This window comes from Oncorhynchus mykiss, chromosome 22 (assembly GCF_013265735.2).
Source record: "Oncorhynchus mykiss isolate Arlee chromosome 22, USDA_OmykA_1.1, whole genome shotgun sequence".
Lineage (NCBI taxonomy): Eukaryota > Metazoa > Chordata > Actinopteri > Salmoniformes > Salmonidae > Oncorhynchus > Oncorhynchus mykiss.
The window spans coordinates 9,391,653-9,416,128 of NC_048586.1; the positions used below are offsets into that span (position 1 = coordinate 9,391,653).

Genomic DNA, 24,476 nt, shown 5'->3' on the forward strand with positions numbered 1-24,476 from the left:
TCAGATTATTGCATGGTGTGCATTTTTGGTAAAGCTTTTTTTAAATCTGACACAGCGGTTGCATTAAGGAGAAGTTTATCTAAAGTTCCATGTATAAAACTTGTATTTATGATGAGTATTTCTGTAAATTGATGTGGCTCTCTGCAAAATCACTGGATGTTTTGGAACTGCTGAACATAACGCGCCAATGTAAAGATTTTTTTTATATAAATATGAACTTTATCAAACAAAACATAAAGTGGGGCAAAAAAGTATTTAGTCAGCCACCAATTGTGCAAGTTCTCCCACTTAAAAAGATGAGGCCTGGAATTTTCATCATAGGTACACTTCAACAATGACAGACAAAAAAAATTAATCCAGAAAATCACATCGTAGGATTTTTTTAATGAATTTATTTGCAAATTATGGTGGAAAATAAGTCAATAAGTCAATAACAAAAGTTTATCTCAATACTTTGTTATATAACCTTTGTTGGCAATGACAGAGGTCAAACGTTTTCTGTAAGTCTTCACAAGGTTTTCACACACTGTTGCTGGTATTTTGTCCCATTCCTCCATGCAGATCTCCTCTAGAGCAGTGATGTTTTGGGGCTGTTGCTGGGTAACACGGACCTTCAACTCCCTCCAAAGATTTTCAATGGGGTTGGAATCTGGAGACTGGCTAGGCCACTCCAGGACCTTGAAATGCTTCTTACGAAGCCACTCCTTCATTGCCCGGGCGGTTTGTTTGGGGTCATTGTCATGCTGAAAGACCCAGGCACGTTTAATCTTCAATGCCCTTGCTGATGGAGGGAGGTTTTCACCCCAAATCTCACGATATATGGCCCCATTCATTCTTTCCTTTACACGGATCAGTCGTCCTGGTCCCTTTGCAGAAAAACAGCCCCAAAGCATGATGTTTCCACCCCCATGCTTCACAGTAGGTATGGTGTTCTTTGGATGCAACTCAGCATTCTTTGTCCTCCAAACACGACGAGTTGAGTTTTTACCAAAAAGTTATATTTTGGTTTCATCTGACCATATGACATTCTCCCAATCTTCTTCTGGATCATCCAAATGCTCTCTAGCAAACTTCAGACAGGCCTGGACATGTACTAGCTTAAGCAGGGGGACACGTCTGGCACTGCAGGATTTGAGTCCCTGGAGGCGTAGTGTGTTAATGATGGTAGACTTTGTTACTTTGGTCCCAGCTCTCTGCAGGTCATTCACTAGGTCCCCCCGTGTGGTTCTGGGATTTTTGCTCACCGTTCTTGTGATCATTTTGACCCCACGGGGTGAAATCTTGTGATCGAGGGAGATTATCAGTGGTCTTGTATGTCTTCCATTTGCTAATAATTGCTCCCACAGTTGATTTCTTCAAACCAAGCTGCTTACCTATTGCAGATTCAGTCTTCCCAGCCTGGTGCAGGTCTACAATTTTGTTTCTGGTGTCCTTTGACAGCTCTTTGGTCTTGGCCATAGTGGAGTTTGGAGTGTGACTGTTTGAGGTTGTGGACAGGTGTCTTTTATACTGATAACAAGTTCAAACAGGTGCCATTAATACAGGTAACGAGTGGAGGACAGAGGAGCCTCTTAAAGAAGAAGTTACAGGTCCGTGAGAGCCAGAAATCTTGCTTGATTGTAGGTGACCAAATACTTATTTCCCACCATAATTTGCAAATAAATTCATAAAAAATCCTACAATGTGATTTTCTGAATTTTCTTTTTCATTTTGTCTGTCATAGTTGAAGTGTACCTATGATGAAAATTACAGGCCTCTCTCATCTTTTTACGTGGGAGACTTGCACAATTGGTGGCTGACTAAATACTTTTTTTGCCCCACTGTACATTTATTGTGTAACATGAAGTCCTATGAGTGTCATCTGATGAAGATCATCAAAGGTTAGTGATTTATTTTATCTCTATTTCTGCTTTTTGTGACTCCTCTCTTTGGCTGGAAAAATGGCTGTGTTTTACTGTGACTAGGTGCTTACAGAACATAATCGTTTGGTGTGCTTTCGCCGTAAAGCCTTTTTGAAATCGGACACTGTGGCTGGATTAACAAGAAGTTTATCTTTAAAATGGTGTAAAATACTTGTATGCTTGAGGAATTTTAATTATGCGATTTCTGTTGTTTTGAATTTGGTGCCCTGCACTTTCACTGGCTGTTGTTGAGGTGGGACGCTACCGTCCCGAATATACCAGAGAGGTTAAGACACTAACAGTTTACAGACGGTAGGCAATTAAGGTCACAGTTATACAAACATAGGACACGAAAGAGGCCTTTCTACTGACTCTGAAAAACACCAAAAGAAAGATGCCCAGGGTCCCTGCTCATCTGCGAGAACGTGCCTTAGGCATGCTGCAAGGAGGCATGAGGACTGCAGATGTGGCCAGGGCAAAACATTGCAATATCCGTACTGTGACATGCCTACGACAGCACTACAGGGAGACAGGATGGACAGCTGATCGTCCTCGCAACACCTGCACAGGATCGGTACATCTGAACAACACACCTGCGGGACAGGTACAGGATGGCAACAACAACTGCCCGAGTTACACCAGGAATGCACAATCCCTCCATCAGTGCTCAGACTGTATGCAATAGGCTGAGAGAGGCTGGACTGAGGGCTTGTAGGCCTGTTGTAAGGCAGGTCCTCAACAGACATCACCGGCAACAACGTTGCCTATGGGCACAAACCCACCATCGCTCGACCAGACAGGACTGGCAAAAAGTGCTCTTCACTGACGAGTCGTGGTTTTGTCTCACCAGGGGTGATGGTCAGATTGGCGTTTATCATCGAAGGAATGAGCATTACTCCGAGGCCTGTCCTCTAGAGCGGGATCGATTTGGAGGTGGAGGGTACGTCATGGTCTGGGGTGGTGTATCACAGCATCATCGGACTGAGCTTGTTGTCATTGCAGGCAGTCTCAATGCTGTGCGTTACAGGGAAGACATCCTCCACCCTCATGTGGTACCCTTACTGCAGGATCATCCTGACATGACCCTCCAGCATGACAACGCCACCAGCCAAACTGCTCGTTCTGTGCGTCATTTCCTGCAAGACAGGAATGTCAGTGTTCTGCCATGACCAGCGAAGAGCCCGGATCTCAATCCCATTGAGCACGTCTGGGACCTGTTGGATCTGAGGGTCAGGGCTAGGGCCATTCCCACCAGAAATGTTTGGGAAACTTGCAGGTGCCTTGGTGGAAGAGTGGGGTAACATCTCACAGAACGGTCAAATCTGGTGCAGTGCATGATGAGGAGATGCACTGCAGTACTTAATGCAGCTGGTGGCCACCAGATACTGACTGTTACTTTTGAGTTTGACCCCCCTTTGTTCAGGGACATATTATTCCATTTCTGTTTGTCACATGTCCCTGGAACTTGTTCAGTTTATGTCTCAGTTGTTTAATCTTGTTATGTTGACACAAATATTTACACATGTTAAGTTTGCTGAAAATAAATGCAGTTGATAGTGAGAGGACATGTCTTTTTTTTGCTGAGTTTACATGCAGACACAGCATCATTCAAATAATGGAGTTTGATATGATTGAAAAACAATGTCTCAGAGATTCATACCTGAACCGCACCAAGGAAGAGTACATAATCAGTGAATACATTCAAATGTACAGGCTACAATGTGGGAATCTCATGCGTGGTAATAACTACAGTACATGTATATCGGACTTGCATCCTTGGCACAATAAAGTTATTACATTCTACTCAATCCATAGGCTTCATGAATGTCATTCGGACATGAAGTTGATACAACAACTATGATAGCTGAGGTTCATAGTTTGGTATGAATATTAGTTCAGAACCTAACATTTTAAGGTCCATACACAGATTGGCTACATACTGTAGCTGGCTACACATCCATAGGCATACAGTTATTTTTATCCTCTACACAATAAGCATGCAAATAGTTAGCTAGCTATGTCACCTCAGCTGCATTGCAAGGCAAGCTTACACAATTGTACATTCAATTTGCAGTAAATGCTTTAGCTAGTTTGATTCTCCACTGTTTCACAAGATGACGGCCTGGTTTGCTGGTTTTCTCAGGAGTCCCTAAAACATTAAACAAGACAAATTACAAATTCATTCTCCTGTCATAATACTACCTAGCTAGCTGGCAAATGTTAGCTAGTCATAACTTGCTAAATAGCGATTAGCGAACTCCCCCTTGTGGTGGTCTGGAGCAATGAAACCATACCTCTAAGTCCCACGGTGCAAGCTCGCAACTTTTAAAGTAGGAACCACTCCAAAATTAAGGAAATCTTTGACTATGTACAGACTCCGTGAGCATAGCCTTGCCTTGAGAAAGGCCACCGAAAGCAGACCTGGCTCTCAAAATGAGGTGGAATCTGAGCTGCACTTCCTAACCTCCTGCCAAATGTATGACCATATTAGAGACACATATTTCTATCAGATTACGCAGACCCACAAAGAATTCAAAAACAAATCCAATTTTGATAAACTCCAATATCTATTGGGTGAAATACTAGTGTGCAATCACAGCATCAATATTTGCGACCTGTTGCCACAAGAAAAGGGAAACCAGTGAAGAACAAACACCACTGTAAATACAACTTGCATTTATTTATTTTTTATTTTCCCTTTCGTACTTTAACTATTTGCACATCATTACATCACTGTATACATAATATTTGGAACTTTTTGAAGTATAATGTTTACTGTACATTTTGTTTCGTTTTTTTTCCACTTTTGTTTACCTATTTCACTTGCTTTGGCATTGTAAACATACGTTTCCTATGCCAATAAAGCCCTCGAACTGAATTAGAGAGAGAGAGAGAGAGATACTGAGTGACTGAGTTTTAGGTGAGAATCTGAAGTTAGTAACAGGAAATTAGATATAAGCATCGAGAGAGGGTGACCAAGTTAAAAGGAAGTGTTTATGTCTGATGCTAGTCAAAGATGGATCTAACAATAGATAATACCCAACATAGGTCCTCTGTCAATCTATCTGTTCACAGGCTTAATGGAACCAGCAATCATCCACACTGGTATGATTTCTACAGTGCCTTCAGAAAGTATTGATACCCCTCGACTTATTCCACATTTTGTCTTACAGGCTGAATTGAAAATTGATTACATTGATTTGTTTTCTCACCCATCTACACACAATACCCCATAATGACAAAGTAAACATGCTTGAAAATATGGAGAGTGGTACTCAGAAATGTGTTGTATTGGATTTGCCCCAAACACTTTATATTCAGGACAAAAAGTCAACTGCTTTGTCACATTTTTTGCAGTATTACTTTAGTGCCCTGTATTCTGTACAGGCTTCCTTTTTCACTCTGCCAATTTGGTTACTATTGTTGAGTAACTACAATGTTGATCCATGCTCAGTTTTATCCTATCACAGCCATTAAATTCGAACTGTTTTAAAGTCACCGTTGGTCTCATGGTGAAATCACTGCGGTGTAATTAATAACTTTACCGTGCTCAAAGGGATATTCAATGTATTTATTTTTACCCATCTACCAATAGCTGCCCTTCTTTACGAGCCACTGGAAAACCTCCTTGGTCTTTGTGGTTGAATTGGTTTGAAATTCACTGTTTGACTGAGGGACCTTACAGATGTTTAACGAGTGAGCTGAGAGTCGGGAAGCAAGTCCAGGGAGTGTGTTTTAATCAAGGAGGTGATGGCCTCCAGGTGTGTGTCATATTGCGCAATTACACGTAACAATGGTGACAGGTGTGCGCCATGACGAGCAGACAGGCGACCTAGAGACCGGAGAGGGAGCACACGTGACATTATGTGTGGGGTACACAGATTCATTCATAGTCATTCAAAAATCATGTTAAACACTTACTACACACAGAGTGAGTCCATGCAATGTATTATGTGACTTGTTAAGCAAATTTTTACTCCTGAACTTATTTAGGCTTGCTATAACAAAGGGGTTGAATACTTATTGACTCAAGATATTTCAGCTTTTCATTTTTAATTAATTTGACATTATGGAGTATTTTGTGCAGACCAGTGACAAAATAATCCTGCCATCAATAGTTTTTGAGCTATGATACTTTTGATGCTGATATTTCTGTGTGTTCTTACAAATCTATGAAACGTGAGAATAGTTTTTTGTGTGTTGTTGTTTGTCCATAAAAATACAGAGTTCCCCATGTGGAAGTTATCTACATGCAGTGTGATATTGTACTGGATGCATTGTTTACTGTACATTTGCTAACTTTATTCCTCGATATTATTAAATGAATGATAATTCCAAAGAAACCTATCCTGGGTGTTTTCTCCAGACCTTAATAAGTGGAGAAATGTATTTGAACTCTACTTGGTTTCGTTTGTGGCGCCATGTCAGATAAAAATGTGATGTGAGAACTCAGACAAGCATAAGCACACACACACACCTTTTGCTCATCTACCTCCCTACTCTATCCCCTCCCTCCAACTACATCCTCCTCTTCTCCTCTCTCTCAAATCCTCCTCCTCCCTTCCTCTCTCTCCTCTTCCATACAGTGTTGGCTATACCCTGATTTTGTTGTCACACAAGTCAAACCCTGGCTCTACCTGGCCCTGTCACTCCTGGGTTTCCTAGCCAACAGCCTGACCCTGCATGACCTCTGGAGGTCGGTGTGGACCCCCACCGTCATCCTGACTCTCAACATGGTGACTTCTGACCTCTTGCTGTGCACCAGCTTCCTGTTCCGGGTGGTATACTACCGTAGGGGTCACATCTGGTCTGGAGGGGACAAGGTGTATCAGGCCGCCATGCTAACCATGATAACAGTCTTCTACGTCAACCTCTACTGTAACATAATGCTGCTTCTCTGGACCAGTGTGATGCGCTACACCACCGTGGTATGGATGCCTACAACAACAAGTCTTCAAACTTAAATGGATTGATTTTTAATGAGGTTATTTTAATTGACCACTACCACTCAATTTTGCTCTAAAATGTTTCCCTGGTTGTAGGTGCGGCCTCGCCCTGCCCTCCTTACTCCCCTCACCAGGTCCAGAGGATGCTGGGTACTCTGCCTCATCACCTGGGTAACTGTGGCAACGGTGGTGAGTGCCAGTGTGGTACTTCAGATCGAAAGAAGAAGAGGAGGAGACAGCTGCTTTGACATGTTGGAGAATCACCACAGAGAAGAGTTCAACAACCAACACTGCCTGAGAGTGATGCTGTTTTTCATGATTCTCACCTTTATTCTGGTCTGCGATGGGGGACTAGTGTTGCATCTACAGAGTGTCAGGGGGGCCAGGAACAAACACACCAGTGAAGGAGGGGTGACGGAGGTGGTTGAGTTGCGGGGTGGAAGAGGGGTGTGTGGTGTGTTTAGGGGAGAGGGAGGGCAGGGGGAGAACAGACGGGGTGTAGACTTGGGGGTGCGTTCAGGGGCAGGAGAGAGGCAGGGGGTGAAGGGTGGTAGTCTGAGGGTACGAAGGAAGATCCTGGCAGCGGTTGTGGTGTTTGTGGCGTGTTTCCTTCCCTACCATGTCCAGCGTGCAGTGACCCTGCTCTCACCACACGGGGGCGACTGTGAGAAGGGGAAAACATGATGGAGTGTGACAAACGCAACCATAACCATAGCAGCGCTGAGTTGTGTTGTACTGATCTACCAATAAATACATTGGTAGATCAACACTGATCTACCAATAAATACATTTTCAACACAACAATACGCTTTATTTTCTCTTCAGCTACATGAGTGTTTCTCAGCAGAAGTCAGTGGGTGAGTATTCAGCTTGTAAGGTGGTTGACCAATGATTGCATGCATGCAAACACACACACACACACACACACACACACACACACACACACACACACACACACACACACACACACACACACACACACACACACACACACACAAAGACCTGCACATTGACACACACAGCCTGTTACATCATAGAATGAGAATACAATAAGTAGACACTGAAGCAAAGTGCTGTAGCAGTAGCAATACTTCTGGATTTTGACAATTAGTCCCTTTATCTACTTCCCAGAGTCAGACAAACTTGTGGATATGTTTTATGTCTCTGTGTCCAGTATGAAGGAAGATAGAGGTAGTTTCACGAGCCAATGCTAACTAGTGTTAGCGCAATGACTGGAAGTCTATGGGTATCTGCTAGCATGCTAGTAGATACCCATAGACTTCTAATACTTGCGCTAACACTAGTATTGTCATTTGCCTTGTTTCAGGGTGGAGCTCATTAGAATAAAACTCCACACGCTTTGCAATTGTTCATTTTTACAGACACTCTTACCACACCATAGTGCCATCAGACTTTGATACCAATGTAGTGAAAGGGGGCCACAACATTGTGAACCACTATAAAGAAATGGTATAGAAAAGTATTTTGCATTCTGAAAATATAAATGACAGCTTTCGAAATGATCTTGTTACAAAGATCTTGTTACATTAGAAGTAATTAAAACATGTATTTCCAATACATGCAACAGAAATACTGTCCATATGGTCATAGCTCAATAACCCAACTAAGTGCCCCAACTGCTGGGTCAAGAATAACCCAAAATGTGTTCTGCCCACTATTTACCCAGCACTGGGTTGCTTTTTAACCCAGCATTATTTTGAGTGTAGTGGGTGCACATTTGTGGTGGATGAGGTGATTTTCCTCCCCTAACAGAGCTTTGAGAATCTGGAAAGGCACTATATAAATGCAACAAATTATTATTATCAACACAGGATGCGAGAGAGAGAGAGAGAGAGAGAGAGACCTTGAGTGAGGTAGAGAGGTCGTAACAGGAAGAGAGATAGACAAAGTTAAAAGGAAGTGTTCATGTCTGATGCTAGTGAAAGATGAATATAACAACACATGATATACAACAAATGTCTTCCGTCAACCCATCTGGTCACTGGCTCAACGGAACCAGAAACGATCCACAAAGGTAAGATTTCTATATTCAACTCATCTACAGTTGGTACCAGGCATAGGAGGCGCATGAGTGTCAAGTTTGGGGACCTTCATTTTCACCATGCTTTCCATACATCATTGCATTTTCAGACTGCAAGATAGCCTACTATTTGTAATATGATGAGTAAATTGGATAGTCATCATTTAGGCTAATAATATAACTCAAACACTGTTTGCAAAAAAATACATTTCAATGCATAGCTGAGCACGTGTAGAGTAGGCCTAGGCTAGTATAGGCTATACCAGATATGTCTCTTCTTTCTTTGTGCAGGAAAAATGTGGCATTTTAAAAACACATTTCATGCAATTCTACTACACTTTATACACTGCTCAAAAAAATAAAGGGAACACTTAAACAACACAATGTAACTCCAAGTCAATCACACTTCTGTGAAATCAAACTGTCCACTTAGGAAGCAACACTCAGTGACAATACATTTCACATGCTGTTGTGCAAATGGAATAGACAACAGGAGGAAATTATAGGCAATTAGCAAGACACCCCCAATAAAGGAGTGGTTCTGCAGGTGGTAATCGCAGACCACTTCTCAGTTCCTATGCTTCCTGGCTGATGTTTTGGTCACTTTTGAATGCTGGCAGTGCTTTCACTCTAGTGGTAGCATGAGACGGAGTCTACAACCCACACAAGTGGCCCAGGTAGTGCAGCTCATCCAGGATGGCACATCAATGCGAGCTGTGGCAAGTAGGTTTGCTGTGTCTGTCAGCGTAGTGTCCAGAGCATGGAGGCGCTACCAGGAGACAGGCCAGTACATCAGGAGACGTGGAGGAGGCCGTAGGAGGGCAACAACCCAGCAGCAGGTCCGCTACCTCCGCCTTTGTGCAAAGAGGAGCAGGAGGAGCACTGCCAGAGCCCAGCAAAATGACCTCCAGCAGGCCACAAATGTGCATGTGTCTGCTCAAACGGTCAGAAACAGACTCCATGAGGGTGGTATGAGGGCCCGACGTCCACAGCTGGGGGTTGTGCTTACAGCCCAACACCGTGCAGGACGTTTGGCATTTGCCAGAGAACACCAAGATTGGCAAATTCGCCACTGGCACCCTGTGCTCTTCACAGATGAAAGCAGGTTCACACTGCAATATGTGACAGACGTGACAGTCTGGAGACGCCGTGGAGAACGTTCTGCTGCCTGCAACATCCTCCAGCATGACCGGTTTGGCGGTGGGTCAGTCATGGTGTGGGGTGGCATTTCTTTGGGGGGCCGCACAGCCCTCCATGTGCTCGCCAGAGGTAGCCTGACTGCCATTAGGTACCGAGATGAGATCCTCAGACCCCCTTGTGAGACCATATGCTGGTGCGGTTGGCCCTGGGTTCCTCCTAATGCAAGACAATGCTAGACCTCATGTGGCTGGAGTGTGTCAGTAGTTCCTGCAAGAGGAAGGCATTGATACTATGGACTGGCCCGCCCGTTCCCCAGACCTGAATCCAATTGAGCACATCTGGGACATCATGTCTCGCTCCATCCACCAACGCCACGTTGCACCACAGACTGTTCAGGACTTGGCAGATGCTTTAGTCCAGGTCTGGGAGGAGATCCCTCAGGAGACCATCCGCCACCTCATCAGGAGCATGCCCAGGCGTTGTAGGGAGGTCATACAGGCACGTGGAGGCCACACACACTACTGAGCCTCATTTTGACTTGTTTTAAGGACCTTACATCAACGTTGGATCAGCCTGTAGTGTGGTTTTCCACTTTAATTTTGAGTGTGACTCCAAATCCAGACATCCATGGGTTGATACATTTGATTTCCATTGATCATTTTTGTGTGATTTTGTTGTCAGCACATTCAACTATGTAAAGAAAAAAGTATTTAATAAGAATATTTCATTCATTCAGATGTGTTATTTTAGTGTTCCCTTTATTTTTTGTGAGCAGTGTCTGATCGGAGACCTTAGCAGACAGTTTTTTTATACGACAAATGACTGGGTAGCCAACTCTGCTGACAATTACAAACATATCAATAAAACAAAACATTGTCCATATAATAGGCCCACGAGAAGGGGAGACACAAATAGAATATGACGTCCATCTAAACTAGAGAAGGAAATTATTGGACAAAAACTTACTTAAGTGGCACTAACCAGTCAATGATAAAGAGTGAAAATGCATTGTGCGCACTCAACGGGGATATTGCCGATGCTCTCCGCTGGTGCAATTCTCTTCTATTTACAGCAATAACTATTTGCTTTTCAAACTATGTTTACCCGCGATTGCATTTTTAAATATTGTGATATTCCTGGCTGGGCCTCTACTTTTCACTAATAGTCGCAACTTAACAATCATGTATTTGGTATTTGCTGCGCGTGCTGCCCAAATTGCGAGCGCTGCCTTTCCTTCCGACTGTAACCAATTGTTGTTGTTTTTTAAAAGAAGCTAATGATTCTCTGTGGCCAAATCATGCTTTTCTAGCCTATTTTAATAATTGTAATTCTTTCTGTATAGACAGGAGTAGGCTAATTAGGCTATATCATTTTGGCAATTCAATTTACTTAAGGAAAGCATGCACCTGAAACAACCTTTCCTGCAACCTAGAGCCATCATCCTTATGCCTGATTCTATGTAAATAAATATGTACATTTTTCTGCATGTTATCTAAGCATACCTTTTAACCTGTTCATTTGTCATTTGAATTTAGGACATTTAGGACAATTTAGGACATGCACATGGATTCTTTAAGAACTGTTATGCCTTAGGAGTTTAGTACAACTGGAATATAGTATCATAACCCAATAATTGAAGCAATCTTTGTATTTTCTAAAGTCTATCAACCTTGCCAGCAGGCATGCCAGCAAAGATACTGTAGTTGAGGTTGGGAACCTGTTCAACAGCAGTAACAATCATCTGACATCAGAGCGCGGCGTATGTTTGCAGTTGAACGCTGAAACCTGAATTAAAGACCTCGGTTTAAAAGCTGACAGTGTTTTTATATACTTTTATTTTATTTGGAATCCTGCGGCTCTGTTGGGCTAAATTGCTGTGAGCGCTGCTATCTGTCCTGGGATCCTACCAGATTCCATATAGGGGGAGAGACGCGAAAGCCCAGCTAGCCTAGCTGGCTCGGCGGTCTCAAATGGAGGCCGCTATTGAACGTTTCCAACATCGCAGGAGCTGTGTTTACTTTGCTATTTGGACCTCGTTTGGACCTCGTTGACTTTCAATGTAGCAACTGCTTGCTTGTGGAGGACTACAGGAGCGAATTAGCTACTCTTAGCAAGCAAGTAGTTAACCTACATAAGCTACTGGAGAACCCACGCCCACCTACTTTTTATTTTTCTTCCAACCCAGGAGCCGGATGCCGCTCTGGTCTGGTGGAAGTTTCCCCATCGCTTCGGCTCTCCACAGCCGACTGGCCGGTGCTAGGCAGGGTTCCATCCCCGACTCGGTATCCCCCTTCCCTGGAGAACGGAGCTGATCTCGATCCAACTAACCAGCCATGGGGGTACATCACTCACCGTGGAAGTCGAGGAAGGCGTCCTCTGGCAACGAGGGTCTCCATGGAGATGTTGAGCCCGGAACTGACACAGACCAGAAACAGCTTTGCCGCCCTGGATCCAGAGGTTCCGGCGTCTTCGTCTGTGGTGGCTTCCCAATCAAGATCGGATCCGGAGGTATCTGTGTCTTCGTCCTCGGCTCTGTCTCCCTCTCCAGTGGCTTCTTCCTCGGGTTCAGATCCCCGGAGCTCCCAGCCTCACCAGACTGCGAGGCTGCCTGAGAGACCGGCCCAATTCAACATCACCAGTTGTCATCATAGGCAGCTCTATGGTGAGAGAAACATCTCGGTCCCCAAGGAAAAAACCCTGTGCTACCTAAGAGCAAGAGTACAGGACATAACAAGGCTGCTTTCGACTGACCTGACACTGCGTAGTCCATGTGGGGTCAAACGACCTCAGGGGGGCTAGCTCGGAACAAAAACGGCCCATCATTTTAGGTCCAGTACCCTCGTGGGTGTGAAAGATTCAGCAGACTACTGGTATTACACATCTGGCTAAAGACTACTGTATCTCTGCTGGAGTCACTTTTATTGATAACTTTGACACCTTCTGGAAACAGAAGATACTCTACATGATTGATGGAGTCCATCCAAATCATCTGGCCTCCTGGACTCTGTCCATGCATTTCAAGGCTGCGTTGAAACAATGACTGGTAAATGATCCAAGACCAGCTCAGTTAATCCATACCATTGCGACAATGAGTCGTCATAATGCTGCACCAAATGTACATGATCTTAAGGGCATTGGTAAACACATTTAATTTATGTACTCCTAATTGCACCGAATACATCTGTTTATCCTCCAGCTATTGTAAGCAGTAATTATGAGCCTATAAACCAGAGTTACACTGTTAGCACTGAGGCGGTGTGCAATAGTAGGAAGACCACTTCATGCAGCTCACCCTACACTATCAGTGTAAATAACAGATAATAACAGATAATATCTGATAAGCTTCCCAGTAAAGCATTAAAAACAATCAAGCAACCCAGAAAAGTGCTAAAAAATAGTCAATATTAACATATGTAGCCTAAGAAACAAGGTCCATGAAGTCAACTTGTCCATGAAGGTCCTGTAACTCACTTAGATAATACCTTTGATGATACAGTGGTAGCAATACATGGTTATAACATCTACCGAAAAGACAGAAATGCCGGAGGCGGTGTTGCGGTCTATATTCAGAACAACATTCCTGTAAAGCTTAGAGACGATAGAATGTTAAATACTGTTGAAGTAATATGGCTACAGGTTAATCTGCCTCACCTAAAGCCCATTCTTGTGGGAAGCTGCTATAGACCACCAAGTGCTAACAGTCAGTATCTGGATAATGTGTGTGAAATGCTTGATAATGTATGTGATATCAACAGAGAATAATATTTTCTGGGTGATTTAAATATTGACTGGCTATCATCAAGCTGCCCACTCAGGAAAAAACTTCCAACTGTAACCAGGGTAGTTACAACCTACCAACCTACCAGGGTAGTTACAAACAGCACAGGAATTAAATCATCAACATGTATTGATCACATTTTTACTAACACTGCAGATATTTGCTTTAAAGCAGTATCCAAATCCATCGGATGTAGTGATCACAATATTATCTAGGAAAACCAAAGTTCCAAAGGCTGGGCCTAATATAATGTATAAGAAGTCATACAATAAGTTTTGTTGTGATTCATATGTTGATGATGTAAAGAATATTTGCTGGTCTGTGGTGTGTAATGAGGAGCGACCAGATGCTGCACTTGACGCATTTATGAAACTACTTATTCCAGTTACTAACAAGCACGCACCCATTAAAAACATTACTGTAAAAACTGTTAAATCCCCTTGGACTGATGAGGAATTGAAAAATTGTATGGTTGAGAGGGATGAGGAAAAAGGTATGGCAATTAAATCTGGCAGCCCAACTGTTTGGCAAACGTACTGCAAATTAAGAAATCGTGACTGAACTAAATAAAAATAAAAATAAACTACACTATGAAACAAATCAATTATATAAAGAATGATAGAAAAAGCTTTGTGGCACCTTAAATAACATTTGAATTCCATAAAGTCAGTGTGGAAGAGGTGAAAAAAGTATTGTTTTCTATCAACAATGACAAGCCACCAGGGTCTGACAACTTAGATGGAAAATGACTGAGGATGATAGCAGACGATATTGCCACTCCTATTTGTCACCTCTTCAAAGTCTACAGGAAAATGTCTGACCTCAGGCCTGGAGGGAAGCTAAAGTCATTCCGCTACCCAAGAATAGTAAAGCCCCCTTTACTGGCTCAAATAGCTGACCAATCAGCCTGTCACCAACCCTGAGTAAAATTATGTTTGACCAGATACAATGCTATTTTACAGTAAATAAATTGACAACAGAATTTCAGCATGCTTATATGGAAGAACACTCAACAAGAACAGCTCTTACACAAATGACTGATGATTGGCTAAGAGAAATTGATGATAAAATGATTGTGGGGGCTGTCTTGTTAGATTTCAGTGCAGCTTTTGACATTATCGATCATAGACTGCTGCTGGAAAAACTGATGTGTTATGGCTTTACACCCCCTGCTATAATGTGGATAAAGAGATACTTGTCTAACAGAACAGTGTTCTTTAATGGTAGCCTCAAACATAATTCAGGTAGAATCAGGAATTCCCCAGGGTAGCTGTTTAGGCCCCTTGCTTTTTAAATTTTTTACTAACGACATGCCACTGACTTTGAGTAAAGACAGATTTTATATGTATGTGGATGACTCAACACTATACACGTCAGCAAATACAGCGACTGAAATTACTGTAACACTCAATAAAGAGCTGCAGTTAGTTTCAGAGTGGGTGGCAAGGAATAAGTTAGCCCTAAATATTTCTAAAACTAAAAGCAATGTATTAGGAACAAAACACTCACTAAACCCTAAACATCAACTAAATATTGTAATAAATGATGTGGAAATTGAGCAAGTTGAGATGACTAAACTGCTTGGAGAAAAACTAGATTGTAAACTGTCATGGTCAAAACACATTGATGCAGTAGTAGCCAAGATGGGGAGAAGTCTGTCTATAATAAAGTGATGCTCTGCCTTCTTAACAACACTATCAACAAGGCAGGTACTATAGGCCCTAGTTTTGTCGCACCTTGACAACTGTTCAGTCGTGTGGTCAGGTGCCATAAAAAAGGACTTAGGAAAATTGCAATTGACTCAGAACAGGGCAGCACGGCCCTTGGATGTACACAGAGAGCTAACATTAATAATATGCATGTCAATCTCTCCAGCTGAAAGTGGAGGAGAGATTGACTTCATCACTACTTTTATTTATGAGAGGTATTGACATGTTGAAAGCACCGAACTGTCTGTCTAAACTACTGGCACACAGCTCGGACACCTATGATTACCCCATAAGACATGCCACAAGAGGTCTCTTCACAGTCCCCAAGTCCAGATCAGATTATGGGAGGCACACAGTACTACATAGAGCCATGAATACATGGAACTCTATTCCACGTCCAGTAACTGATGCAAGCAGTAAAATTAGATTTTAAAAAACAGATAAAAAACACCTTGTGGAACAACACCTTACAAACATCAGCACACACACCAGATAACATTCAAACTATATATACACATGGATTTAGTACTGTAGATACTTTGCTGTTGTTCTGGGATTGATTTGCACTTTTCGCACCAAAGTACGTTCATCTCTAGGAGACAGAACGCGTCTCCTTCCTGACCGGTATGACGGCTGCGTGGTCCCATGGTGTTTATACTTGTGTACTATTGTTTGTACAGATGAACGTGGTACCTTCAGGGGTTTGGAAATTGCTCCCAAGGATGAACCAGACTTGTGGAGGTCTACAATTTTTTTCTGATGATTTCTTCTGATTTTCCCATGATGTCAAGCAAAGAGGCACTGAGTTTGAAGGTAGGCCTTGAAATACATCCACAGGTACACCTCCAATTGACTCAAATGATGTCAATTAGCCTAACAGAAGCTTCTAAAGCCATGGCATAATTTTCTGGAATTTTCCAAGCTGTTTAAAGGCACAGTCAACTTAGTATATGTAAACTTCTGACCCACTGGAATTGTGATACAGTGAATTATAAGTGAAATAATCTGTCTGTAAACCATTGTTGGAAAAATTACTTGTGTCATGCACAAAGTAGATATCCTAACCGACTTGCCAAAACAATAGTTTGTTAACAAGAAATGTGTGGAGTGGTTGATGACTCCAACCTGAATGTATGTAAACTTCCAACTTCAACTGTATGTGGTAGTGGTGGAACAGGGGCCTGAGAGCACAGTGTGTTGTAAAATCTGTGAATGTATTGTAAAGTTTCAAAATTGTATAAACTGCCTTAATTTTGCTGGACCCCAGGAAGAGTAGCTGCTGCTTTGGCAGCAGCTAATGGGGATAATAAATACAAACCTATCTAGCTGACTAGCTAAAGCCAACTTCATATAATTGCTAGGTGGCTAGTATTACATAGAAACAAAAAAAAACATTTGTATTTTATTTATTCATCAATAAAGGAATCAATAGGCTACATAGCTTGATCAAATTAATTTACAAACATTCCTCCTGCAAGTCCTGCCCATCACCGGCAGCTAAAATCAATTAAAACGCTGTGTCACTCGACACTCTCTCTCTTGTCCTCCACTGACAATACTAGCATATCTTTGTTCCATGGTGCACCTTGGAAGGAACCACTTACTAGGGGAAATGGGGGGGGGGGGGGTTGTACTCTTTGCTTTGTCCAGTCAGTCTGCAAAATACAGCTGACAGATATTTTTATGAATAATTATTTAAAACATTCATTAATTAATTTAACACCTGTAAATGTTAAAAACAGGACAAATCTGAGGGGACATGTGCCTACGGTAGGTAATTAAATTATGCAATGTGTGTTTGTTTCGTTTGTGTGGTTGTTTGTGAATAACAAGATTAAGTTTCCCATGTGGAAGTTATCTAGTCTGATATTGCATTGTATGCACTCACTTGCCAAGTTAAAGAAAGCTTACTGTATATCTGCTTCCTTCATTCCTTGATATTATTAAATTAATGTTAATTCCAAAGAAACCTATTCTGGGTGTTTTCACCAGATCTTCATAATAACTGCAGAAATGAATGGAAACTCTAACTGGCTTTCCTTTGTATGTTTTTGTGGCTTCATGTCTTAGAAAATGTGATGTAAGAACTCATTAGCACACACACACACACACACACAAAGTTATCATTACTGTTTATGCCCCCATCTCCCGTCGCTCATTCCCTTCTCTCTCTCCAACTCCTTCTCTCCTCTCTCCCAAATCCTCCTCCCTTCCTCTCTCTCCTCTTCCAGACAGTGCTGGTTACACCCTGACCCCATCGACACACAAGTCAAACCCTGGCTCTACCTGGCCCTGTCACTCTTGGGTTTCCTAGCCAACGGCCTGACCCTGCGTGAATTCATGAGGTCGGGGAGGACCCCTACCGTCATCCTGACCCTCAACATGGTGACCTCTGACCTCTTGCTGTGCACCAGCTTTCTGTTCCGGGTGGTATACTACCGGAGGGGTCACATCTGGTCTGGAGAGGACACGGTGTGTCAGGCCGCCATGCTAACCATGATAACAGTCTTCTACGTCAACCTCTACTGTAACATAATGCTGCTTCTCTGGACCAGTGTGACGCGCTACGCCACCGTGGTATGGATACCTACAACAACAAGTCTTCAAACTTAAATGGATTGATTTTGAATTAGGTTGTTTTTAATATTAAGTGTCTCAATCAACCACTCAATTTTGCTCTCAAATCTTTCCCTGGTTGTAGGTGCGGCCTTGCCCTGCTCTTCTCGTGCCCTTCACTAGGCCCAGAGAATGCTGGGTACTCTGCCTCGTCACCTGGGTAACTGTGGTAACGGTGGTGAGTGCCAATGTGGTACTTCAGTTCGGACGAGGAAAAGGAAGAGGAGTAGACAGCTGCTTTGACATGTTGGAGAATCACCACAGAGAAGCGTTAAACAACCAACACTGCCTGGGGGTGGCCCTGTTTTTTGTGATTCTCACCTTTATTCTGGTCAACTATGGGGGATTAGTGTTGTATCTGCAGAAGGTCAGGGGGTCCAAGAACACAAACACAAGTGAAGGAGGGGCAAGGGAGGGGCGTGGGGTGAGTACGGGGGTGACCGCAGGGGATAGGAGGGTGAGTTGTGAGGTGGAAGAGGGGTGTGGGGTGAGTTTAGGGGAGACGGAGGGCAGGGGGGAGAACATACGGGGTGTAGACTTGGAGGTGCATTCAGGGGCAGGAGAGAGGCAGAGGATGAAGAGTGGTAGTCTGAGAGTACGAAGGAAGATCCTAGCTGTGGTTGTGGTGTTTGTGGCATGTTTCCTGCCCTACCATGTCCAGCGTGCAGTGACCCTGCTCTCACCACACGGGGGCGACTGTGAGAAGTTGAGAACACAATGGAAGGCGAAGAATGCAACTATAACCATAGCAGCTCTGAGCTGCATTGTACATCCCTTACTCCATCTGGCCTTGCGCCATCTGCCCTGCTGCAGAAGACTACAGTAAAAGATACAGACCGAACCCACCCAGCCACTCACTGCTGTGGGCAACTGTAAGAGGCCTAGCTGGTTGAGAGAATGCCAAGAGTGTGCAAAGCTGTCATCAAGGCATAGAGTGGCTACTTTGAAGAATCTAAAATCTAAAATATATATTTGATTTGTTTAACACTTTTTTGGTTACAACATGATTCTATATGTGTCATTTCATATTGTTGATGTCTTCAGTATTATTCTACAATGTAGAAAATAGTAAAAATAAAGAAAAACCATTGAATGAGTAGGTGTGTCCAAACTTTTGATTGGTACTGTATTTATACACAGTGCATTCGGAAAGTATTCAGACCCCTTGACTTATTTTGTTACGTTACAGCCTTATTCTAAAATGTATGAAATAAAGAAAAATCCTCATCAATCTACACTCAATACCCCACGATGACAAAGCGAAAACTTTATAATAAATAAATTAATAAAATTAATACCTTATTTACATTCAAACCCTTTACTATGAGACTCGAAATTGAGCTCAGATGCATCCTGTTTCCATTGATCATCCTTAAGATGTTTCTACAACTTGATTGGAGTCCACCTGTGTTAAAATCAATTGATTGGACATGATTTGGAAAGGCACACACTTGTCTTTTTAAGGTCCCACAGTTGACAGTGCATGTCAAAGCAAAAACCAAGCCATGAAGTTGAAGGAATTATCCATAGAGCTCCGAGACAGGTTTGTGTCCTCTGTGGAGATGGGAGAACCTTTCAGAAGGACAACCCATCTCTGCAGCACTCCACCAATCAGGCCTTTATGGTAGAGTGGCCAGACTGAAGCCATTCCTCAGTAAAAGGCACATGACAGCCCACTTGGAGTTTGCAAAATGAACAGTATTTTCCACAAGATTCTCTGGTCTGATGAAACCAAGATTGAACTCTTTGGCCTGAATGCCAAACGTCATGCCTGGAGGAAACCTGGCACCATCCCTATGGTGAAGCATGGTGGTGACAGCATCATGCTGTGGGGATGTTTGTCAGTGGCAGGGACTGCGAGAATAGTCAGGATCGAGGGAAAGATGAACAGAGCAAAGTATAGAAAAATCCTTGATTAAAAACTGCTCTAGAGTGCTCAGGACCTCAGACTGGGGTGAAGGTTCACCTTCCAACAGGACAATGGCCTTAAGCACACAGCCAAGACAACGCAGGAGCGGCTTTGGGACAAGTCTCTGAGTGTCCTTGAGTGGCCCAGCCAGAGCCCGGACTTGAACCTGAACGAACATCTCTGGAGAGACCTGAAAATATCTGTGCAGCAACGCTCCCCATCCAACCTGACAGAGCTTGAGAGGATCTGCAGAGAAGAATGGGAGAAACTCCCCAAATACAGGTGTGCCAAGTTTGTAGTGTCATACCCAAGGCTGTAATCGCTGCCAAAAGGTGTTTCAACAAAGTACTGAGTAAAAAGTCGTAATACTTTGTCATTTTTTTTATTTTTAACATTTATAGAAACCTGTTTTTCCTTTGCCAGTATGGGGCATTGTGTGTAGATTGATGGGGAAAAAACAATATAATCCCTTTTAGAATAAGGATGTAAAGTAACAAAATGTGGAAAAAGTGAAGGCACCTGAATACTTTCTAAACGCACTGTATATGTAATTATTACTATTTAAAAATGTTTTGCCTGTTCTGTGTGTTATTTTGTCATTAATACGTGCCACACATCAGTTTGCAAACATTGTAAAAAATAATAATAATTAAGTTAACAAAGCCACATACAAACATGGTCTGTTAAGAGTGCAATTCGTGTTTTGTTTAGTGTTGTGTTGTGGCTTTGCTGGCATGCATCTAAAACAAATTGGGGAAGTCTGGCCAATCAAGATTTACATGCTAAAATCACCACCGCAAGCAACTATCCTGCACCATTCCCAGAAATGTGTGGGAAGGTTGTATGCAAAATGACCATAGGACAACCACACTCTCACCAAGCTCTAAGAAACATATGGTTCTCAGAACGTTGTGTGCTAGCTGGGAGTACTGCCTCTGACCGATATATAGCACAAACACAGCTGATAATAGCTGTCACATCACAAAAACACATTAGAATGTAACACGGATCTTTTAACAATATATACATTTTCAACACAACAACAACATGCATTATTTGGCTATATTTTCTCTTCAGCTACATGAGTGTTTCTCAGCAGACGTCAGTGGTCCTCAGCCTGTAACTTGGTTCCCTACGGTCTTCCTCTCACCACCTCTCACCCAGACAACTGAAAATAACTTGCACAAACCACGCATGCAAACAGCGTCAGAAACACTCAGGCACAAACTCAAACACACCAACTCTCTCACACACTTCCCCCTCCTCAAATGTAATACCATAGAAACACAGTCATGAATACAAAGCATTATGTTTGGGGCAAATCCAACACATCATGGAGTACAGCTTCATATTTTCAAGCATGGTGGTGGCTGCACCATGTTATGGGTATGCTTGTATTCATTACGGAGTGGGGTGTTTTTCAGGATAAAAAAGAAACAGAACGGAGCTAAGCACAGGCATAATCATAGAGGAAAACTTGGTTCAGTCTACTTTCCACCAGACACTGGGAGATGAATTCACCTTTCAGCAGGAGAATAATCTAAAATACAAGGCCAAATATACACAAGTTGCTTACCAAGACGACACTGAATGTGATTGTGTTAGCTGAGTGGCCTAGTTACAGTTTTGACTTAAATCGTCTTGAAAATCTATGGTGAGACCTGAAAATGGATGTCTAGAAATGATGAACAATTAACTTGACACAGCTTGAAGAATTTTAAAAAGAATAATGGGCAAATATTGTACAATCCAGGTGTGCAAAGCTCTTAGAGACTTATTCAAAAACACTCACAGCTGTAATCACCGCCAAAGGTGCTTCTACAAAGTATTGACTCAGGGGTGTGAATACTTATGTAAATTAGATATTTCTGTATTTAATTTTCAATACATTTGCAAAAATGTCTAAAAACATGTTTTCACTTTGTCAGTATGGGGTGTTGTGTGTAGATGTGGGAGAGAAAACAAAATGTATTTATATTTTGAATTCAGGCTGTAACACAACGAAATGTGAAATACAGTGCGTTTGGAAATTATTCATTTTTGTTACGTTAATTAATTTAATTAATTCTAAAATGGATTAAACAAATGTTAAAAAATCCCTCATCAATCTATACAGTGATGAATTACGCTTCACCATCTGGCAATCCGACTGAGAAATCTGGGTTTGGCGGATGCCAGGAAAACGCTACCTTCCCGAATGAATAGTGCAAACTGTAAAGTTTGGTGGAGAAGGAATAATTGTCTGGGGCTATTTTCCATGGTTCGAACTAGGCCACTTAATTCCAGGGAAGGGAAATCTTAACTCTACAGCATAAAATGGAAGAAAGTCCCCGCAGCAATCTACCTGTCCAACTTACTCTTCTCCCTCACCACCTCTTTCCTGGCCAACTACTGCTCACAGGTACATCCATCTTTTACTGACATTTGGATTGATTCTTATTTTTCTCAAAGGGGATTGGTCATATATGTGACAAGACACGAAAATAATAATAATCTTAAAATGTATTTAAAGGGAAGAAAAGCACCAAAAGATCCCTCGTCAATTCCTTCCCAGAGCCTGGTCTGCCTAGTCCTCCACAGGGTCACACTTGTCCAGAATATCAATATCTACGTCAGTGTCTTAATCCTGACCTGGGTGCCACTCACCCGCTTCGCCACCCTCATCTAGCACACATATGCCACGCGCCCCAGCACCTGCGCCGACCCTGCTTCCCTACGCCTTCTTCACCAGACTGAGGAGGGTGGGCTTCACCGTGTGCGCCCGGGTGGCGGTGCTGGCCAGAGTACCCGTGGCAGTTTACTATTTAGTGAGAGAGACAGAGGTGGGGGGAGGGGGCGAGGATGGAGGGAGAGGAGGGGAATATGCTCCAGTGTGGCAGTGGAGGTGCGGGGCAGCCTGTCGATGGGGACGATGGTGGCGGCCATTGTGATCTTCTTTGTGTGTTTCCTGCTGGTGCTGACTTTGTACGTGTCCAAGCATATGGAGGTCGCGGCGGTGCACCATTGTCAACGACTCTCAGAGGCTGCTGGGAAAAGTGTTCCGGAACATTGTAGTGATCCAGGTGGGAGTTCTGTTTTTGGTTTGTTTTGGTTTTCATTTTTACAAATGAAGTAGACTTCAATTCACTGATGTAGTTGTTTAGTTTATGACTGGTTTTATCCAGGGTTTTTACGTGTCATCTAAACCCTTTTCTCCTTTCCTCCTCTCAGGTGGTTCTGATAGTGTGCCTGCTGCCTCATCACAAGTTCATCTTTATGGTCCAGCACAAAGTTGACCCAGCCACCACCGCCACCAGGGGGCCCTGCCATCCTCTCTCTGCCATCATCTTTTATCCTTTAAATGAAAGGGTGCACTACGCAGCATTTTCAATAGACTATTAGATAACTATAGGCAATATTTGTCCCCAAAAATGTTCGGTTCAAGAACACTTCCAGACGAAAATCATGTTTTGTTAAGTTATCATCAGTCATAGGTATACATGAAGGAAAGTTTGAAGCCGTCGAACATCGAAACAGTATGTTGATTTTTGATTCAGGTCAAGAACTTCCTGCTTTGTCTCGCTGCGCTGCGGAGTGCCACCAACTCGTAAATGCATTTCCTGTTGGACAAGACCCGTCCACAGAAGCCCAGAAAACAATCATCAGGCGGGCCTACCATGCAGGCCGCCACCAGAGTCAATCCGAATTGTGGGAGGTTGGAGGTGACTGTGTCATAAGGGTCAGGGGCCATGGAAAGAGTCACCCAGGGGGAACTGGAGTATGGGCAGTGCTCTGTAAAGACTTCTTACATTGACCACTTTCATCACTTCAGGAGAAGTGAGACCAATGTTTTTACCATGTGCTGCTGTTTTTTCTTTCCTACTTTATTCAAAGAGAACCTTGTATATTTATCAGGGAGAATAAATGTGGAACTGATACTGTAAGGCCCAACACAGGAGATGAGAAGCAGGTACAGGGAGTGAAACATTTCATACAGACGGACATGCAGCGGAACAGGAACAGCGTCTGGACATAAACACGACCTACAGGGAACAACCCGCAACCTACAGGGAACAACCCACAACCTACAGGGAACAACCCACAACCTACAGGGAACAACCCACAACCTACAGGGAACAACCCACAACCTACAGGGAACAACCCACAACCTACAGGGAACAACCCACAACCTACAGGGAACAACCCACAACCTACAGGGAACAACCCACAACCTACAGGGAACAACCCACAACCTACAGGGAACAACCCACAACCTACAGGGAACAACCCACAACCTACAGGGAACAACCCACAACCTACAGGGAACAACCCACAACCTACAGGGAACAACCCACAAAACAACCCACAACCTACAAGGAACAACCCACAACCTACAGGGAACAACCCACAAAACAACCCACAACCTACAGGGAACAACCCAGAGGAGCAGACATCGA

The 24,476-nt window shown here is 43.0% G+C and overlaps 3 protein-coding genes across 19 annotated transcripts in view; 2 read left to right on the forward strand and 1 right to left on the reverse strand.

Annotated features, from left to right (window-relative positions):
- LOC110501351 (peripheral plasma membrane protein CASK) overlaps positions 1-24,476 on the reverse strand; it is a 206,929-nt gene that overhangs the window by 62,665 nt on the left and 119,788 nt on the right. The gene's annotated exons all lie outside the window — the stretch shown is intronic.
- Positions 5,880-7,635, forward strand: LOC110501354 (cysteinyl leukotriene receptor 2). Its single transcript, XM_021578872.2, has 2 exons — positions 5,880-6,829; positions 6,944-7,635. The coding sequence occupies exons 1-2, from the start codon at positions 6,635-6,637 to the stop codon at positions 7,529-7,531; spliced, it is 783 nt and encodes a 260-aa protein (XP_021434547.2). The 5' UTR covers positions 5,880-6,634; the 3' UTR covers positions 7,532-7,635.
- Positions 8,589-19,102, forward strand: LOC110501353 (cysteinyl leukotriene receptor 2). Its single transcript, XM_021578871.2, has 3 exons — positions 8,589-8,882; positions 17,747-18,092; positions 18,217-19,102. The coding sequence occupies exons 1-3, from the start codon at positions 8,794-8,796 to the stop codon at positions 18,955-18,957; spliced, it is 1,176 nt and encodes a 391-aa protein (XP_021434546.2). The 5' UTR covers positions 8,589-8,793; the 3' UTR covers positions 18,958-19,102.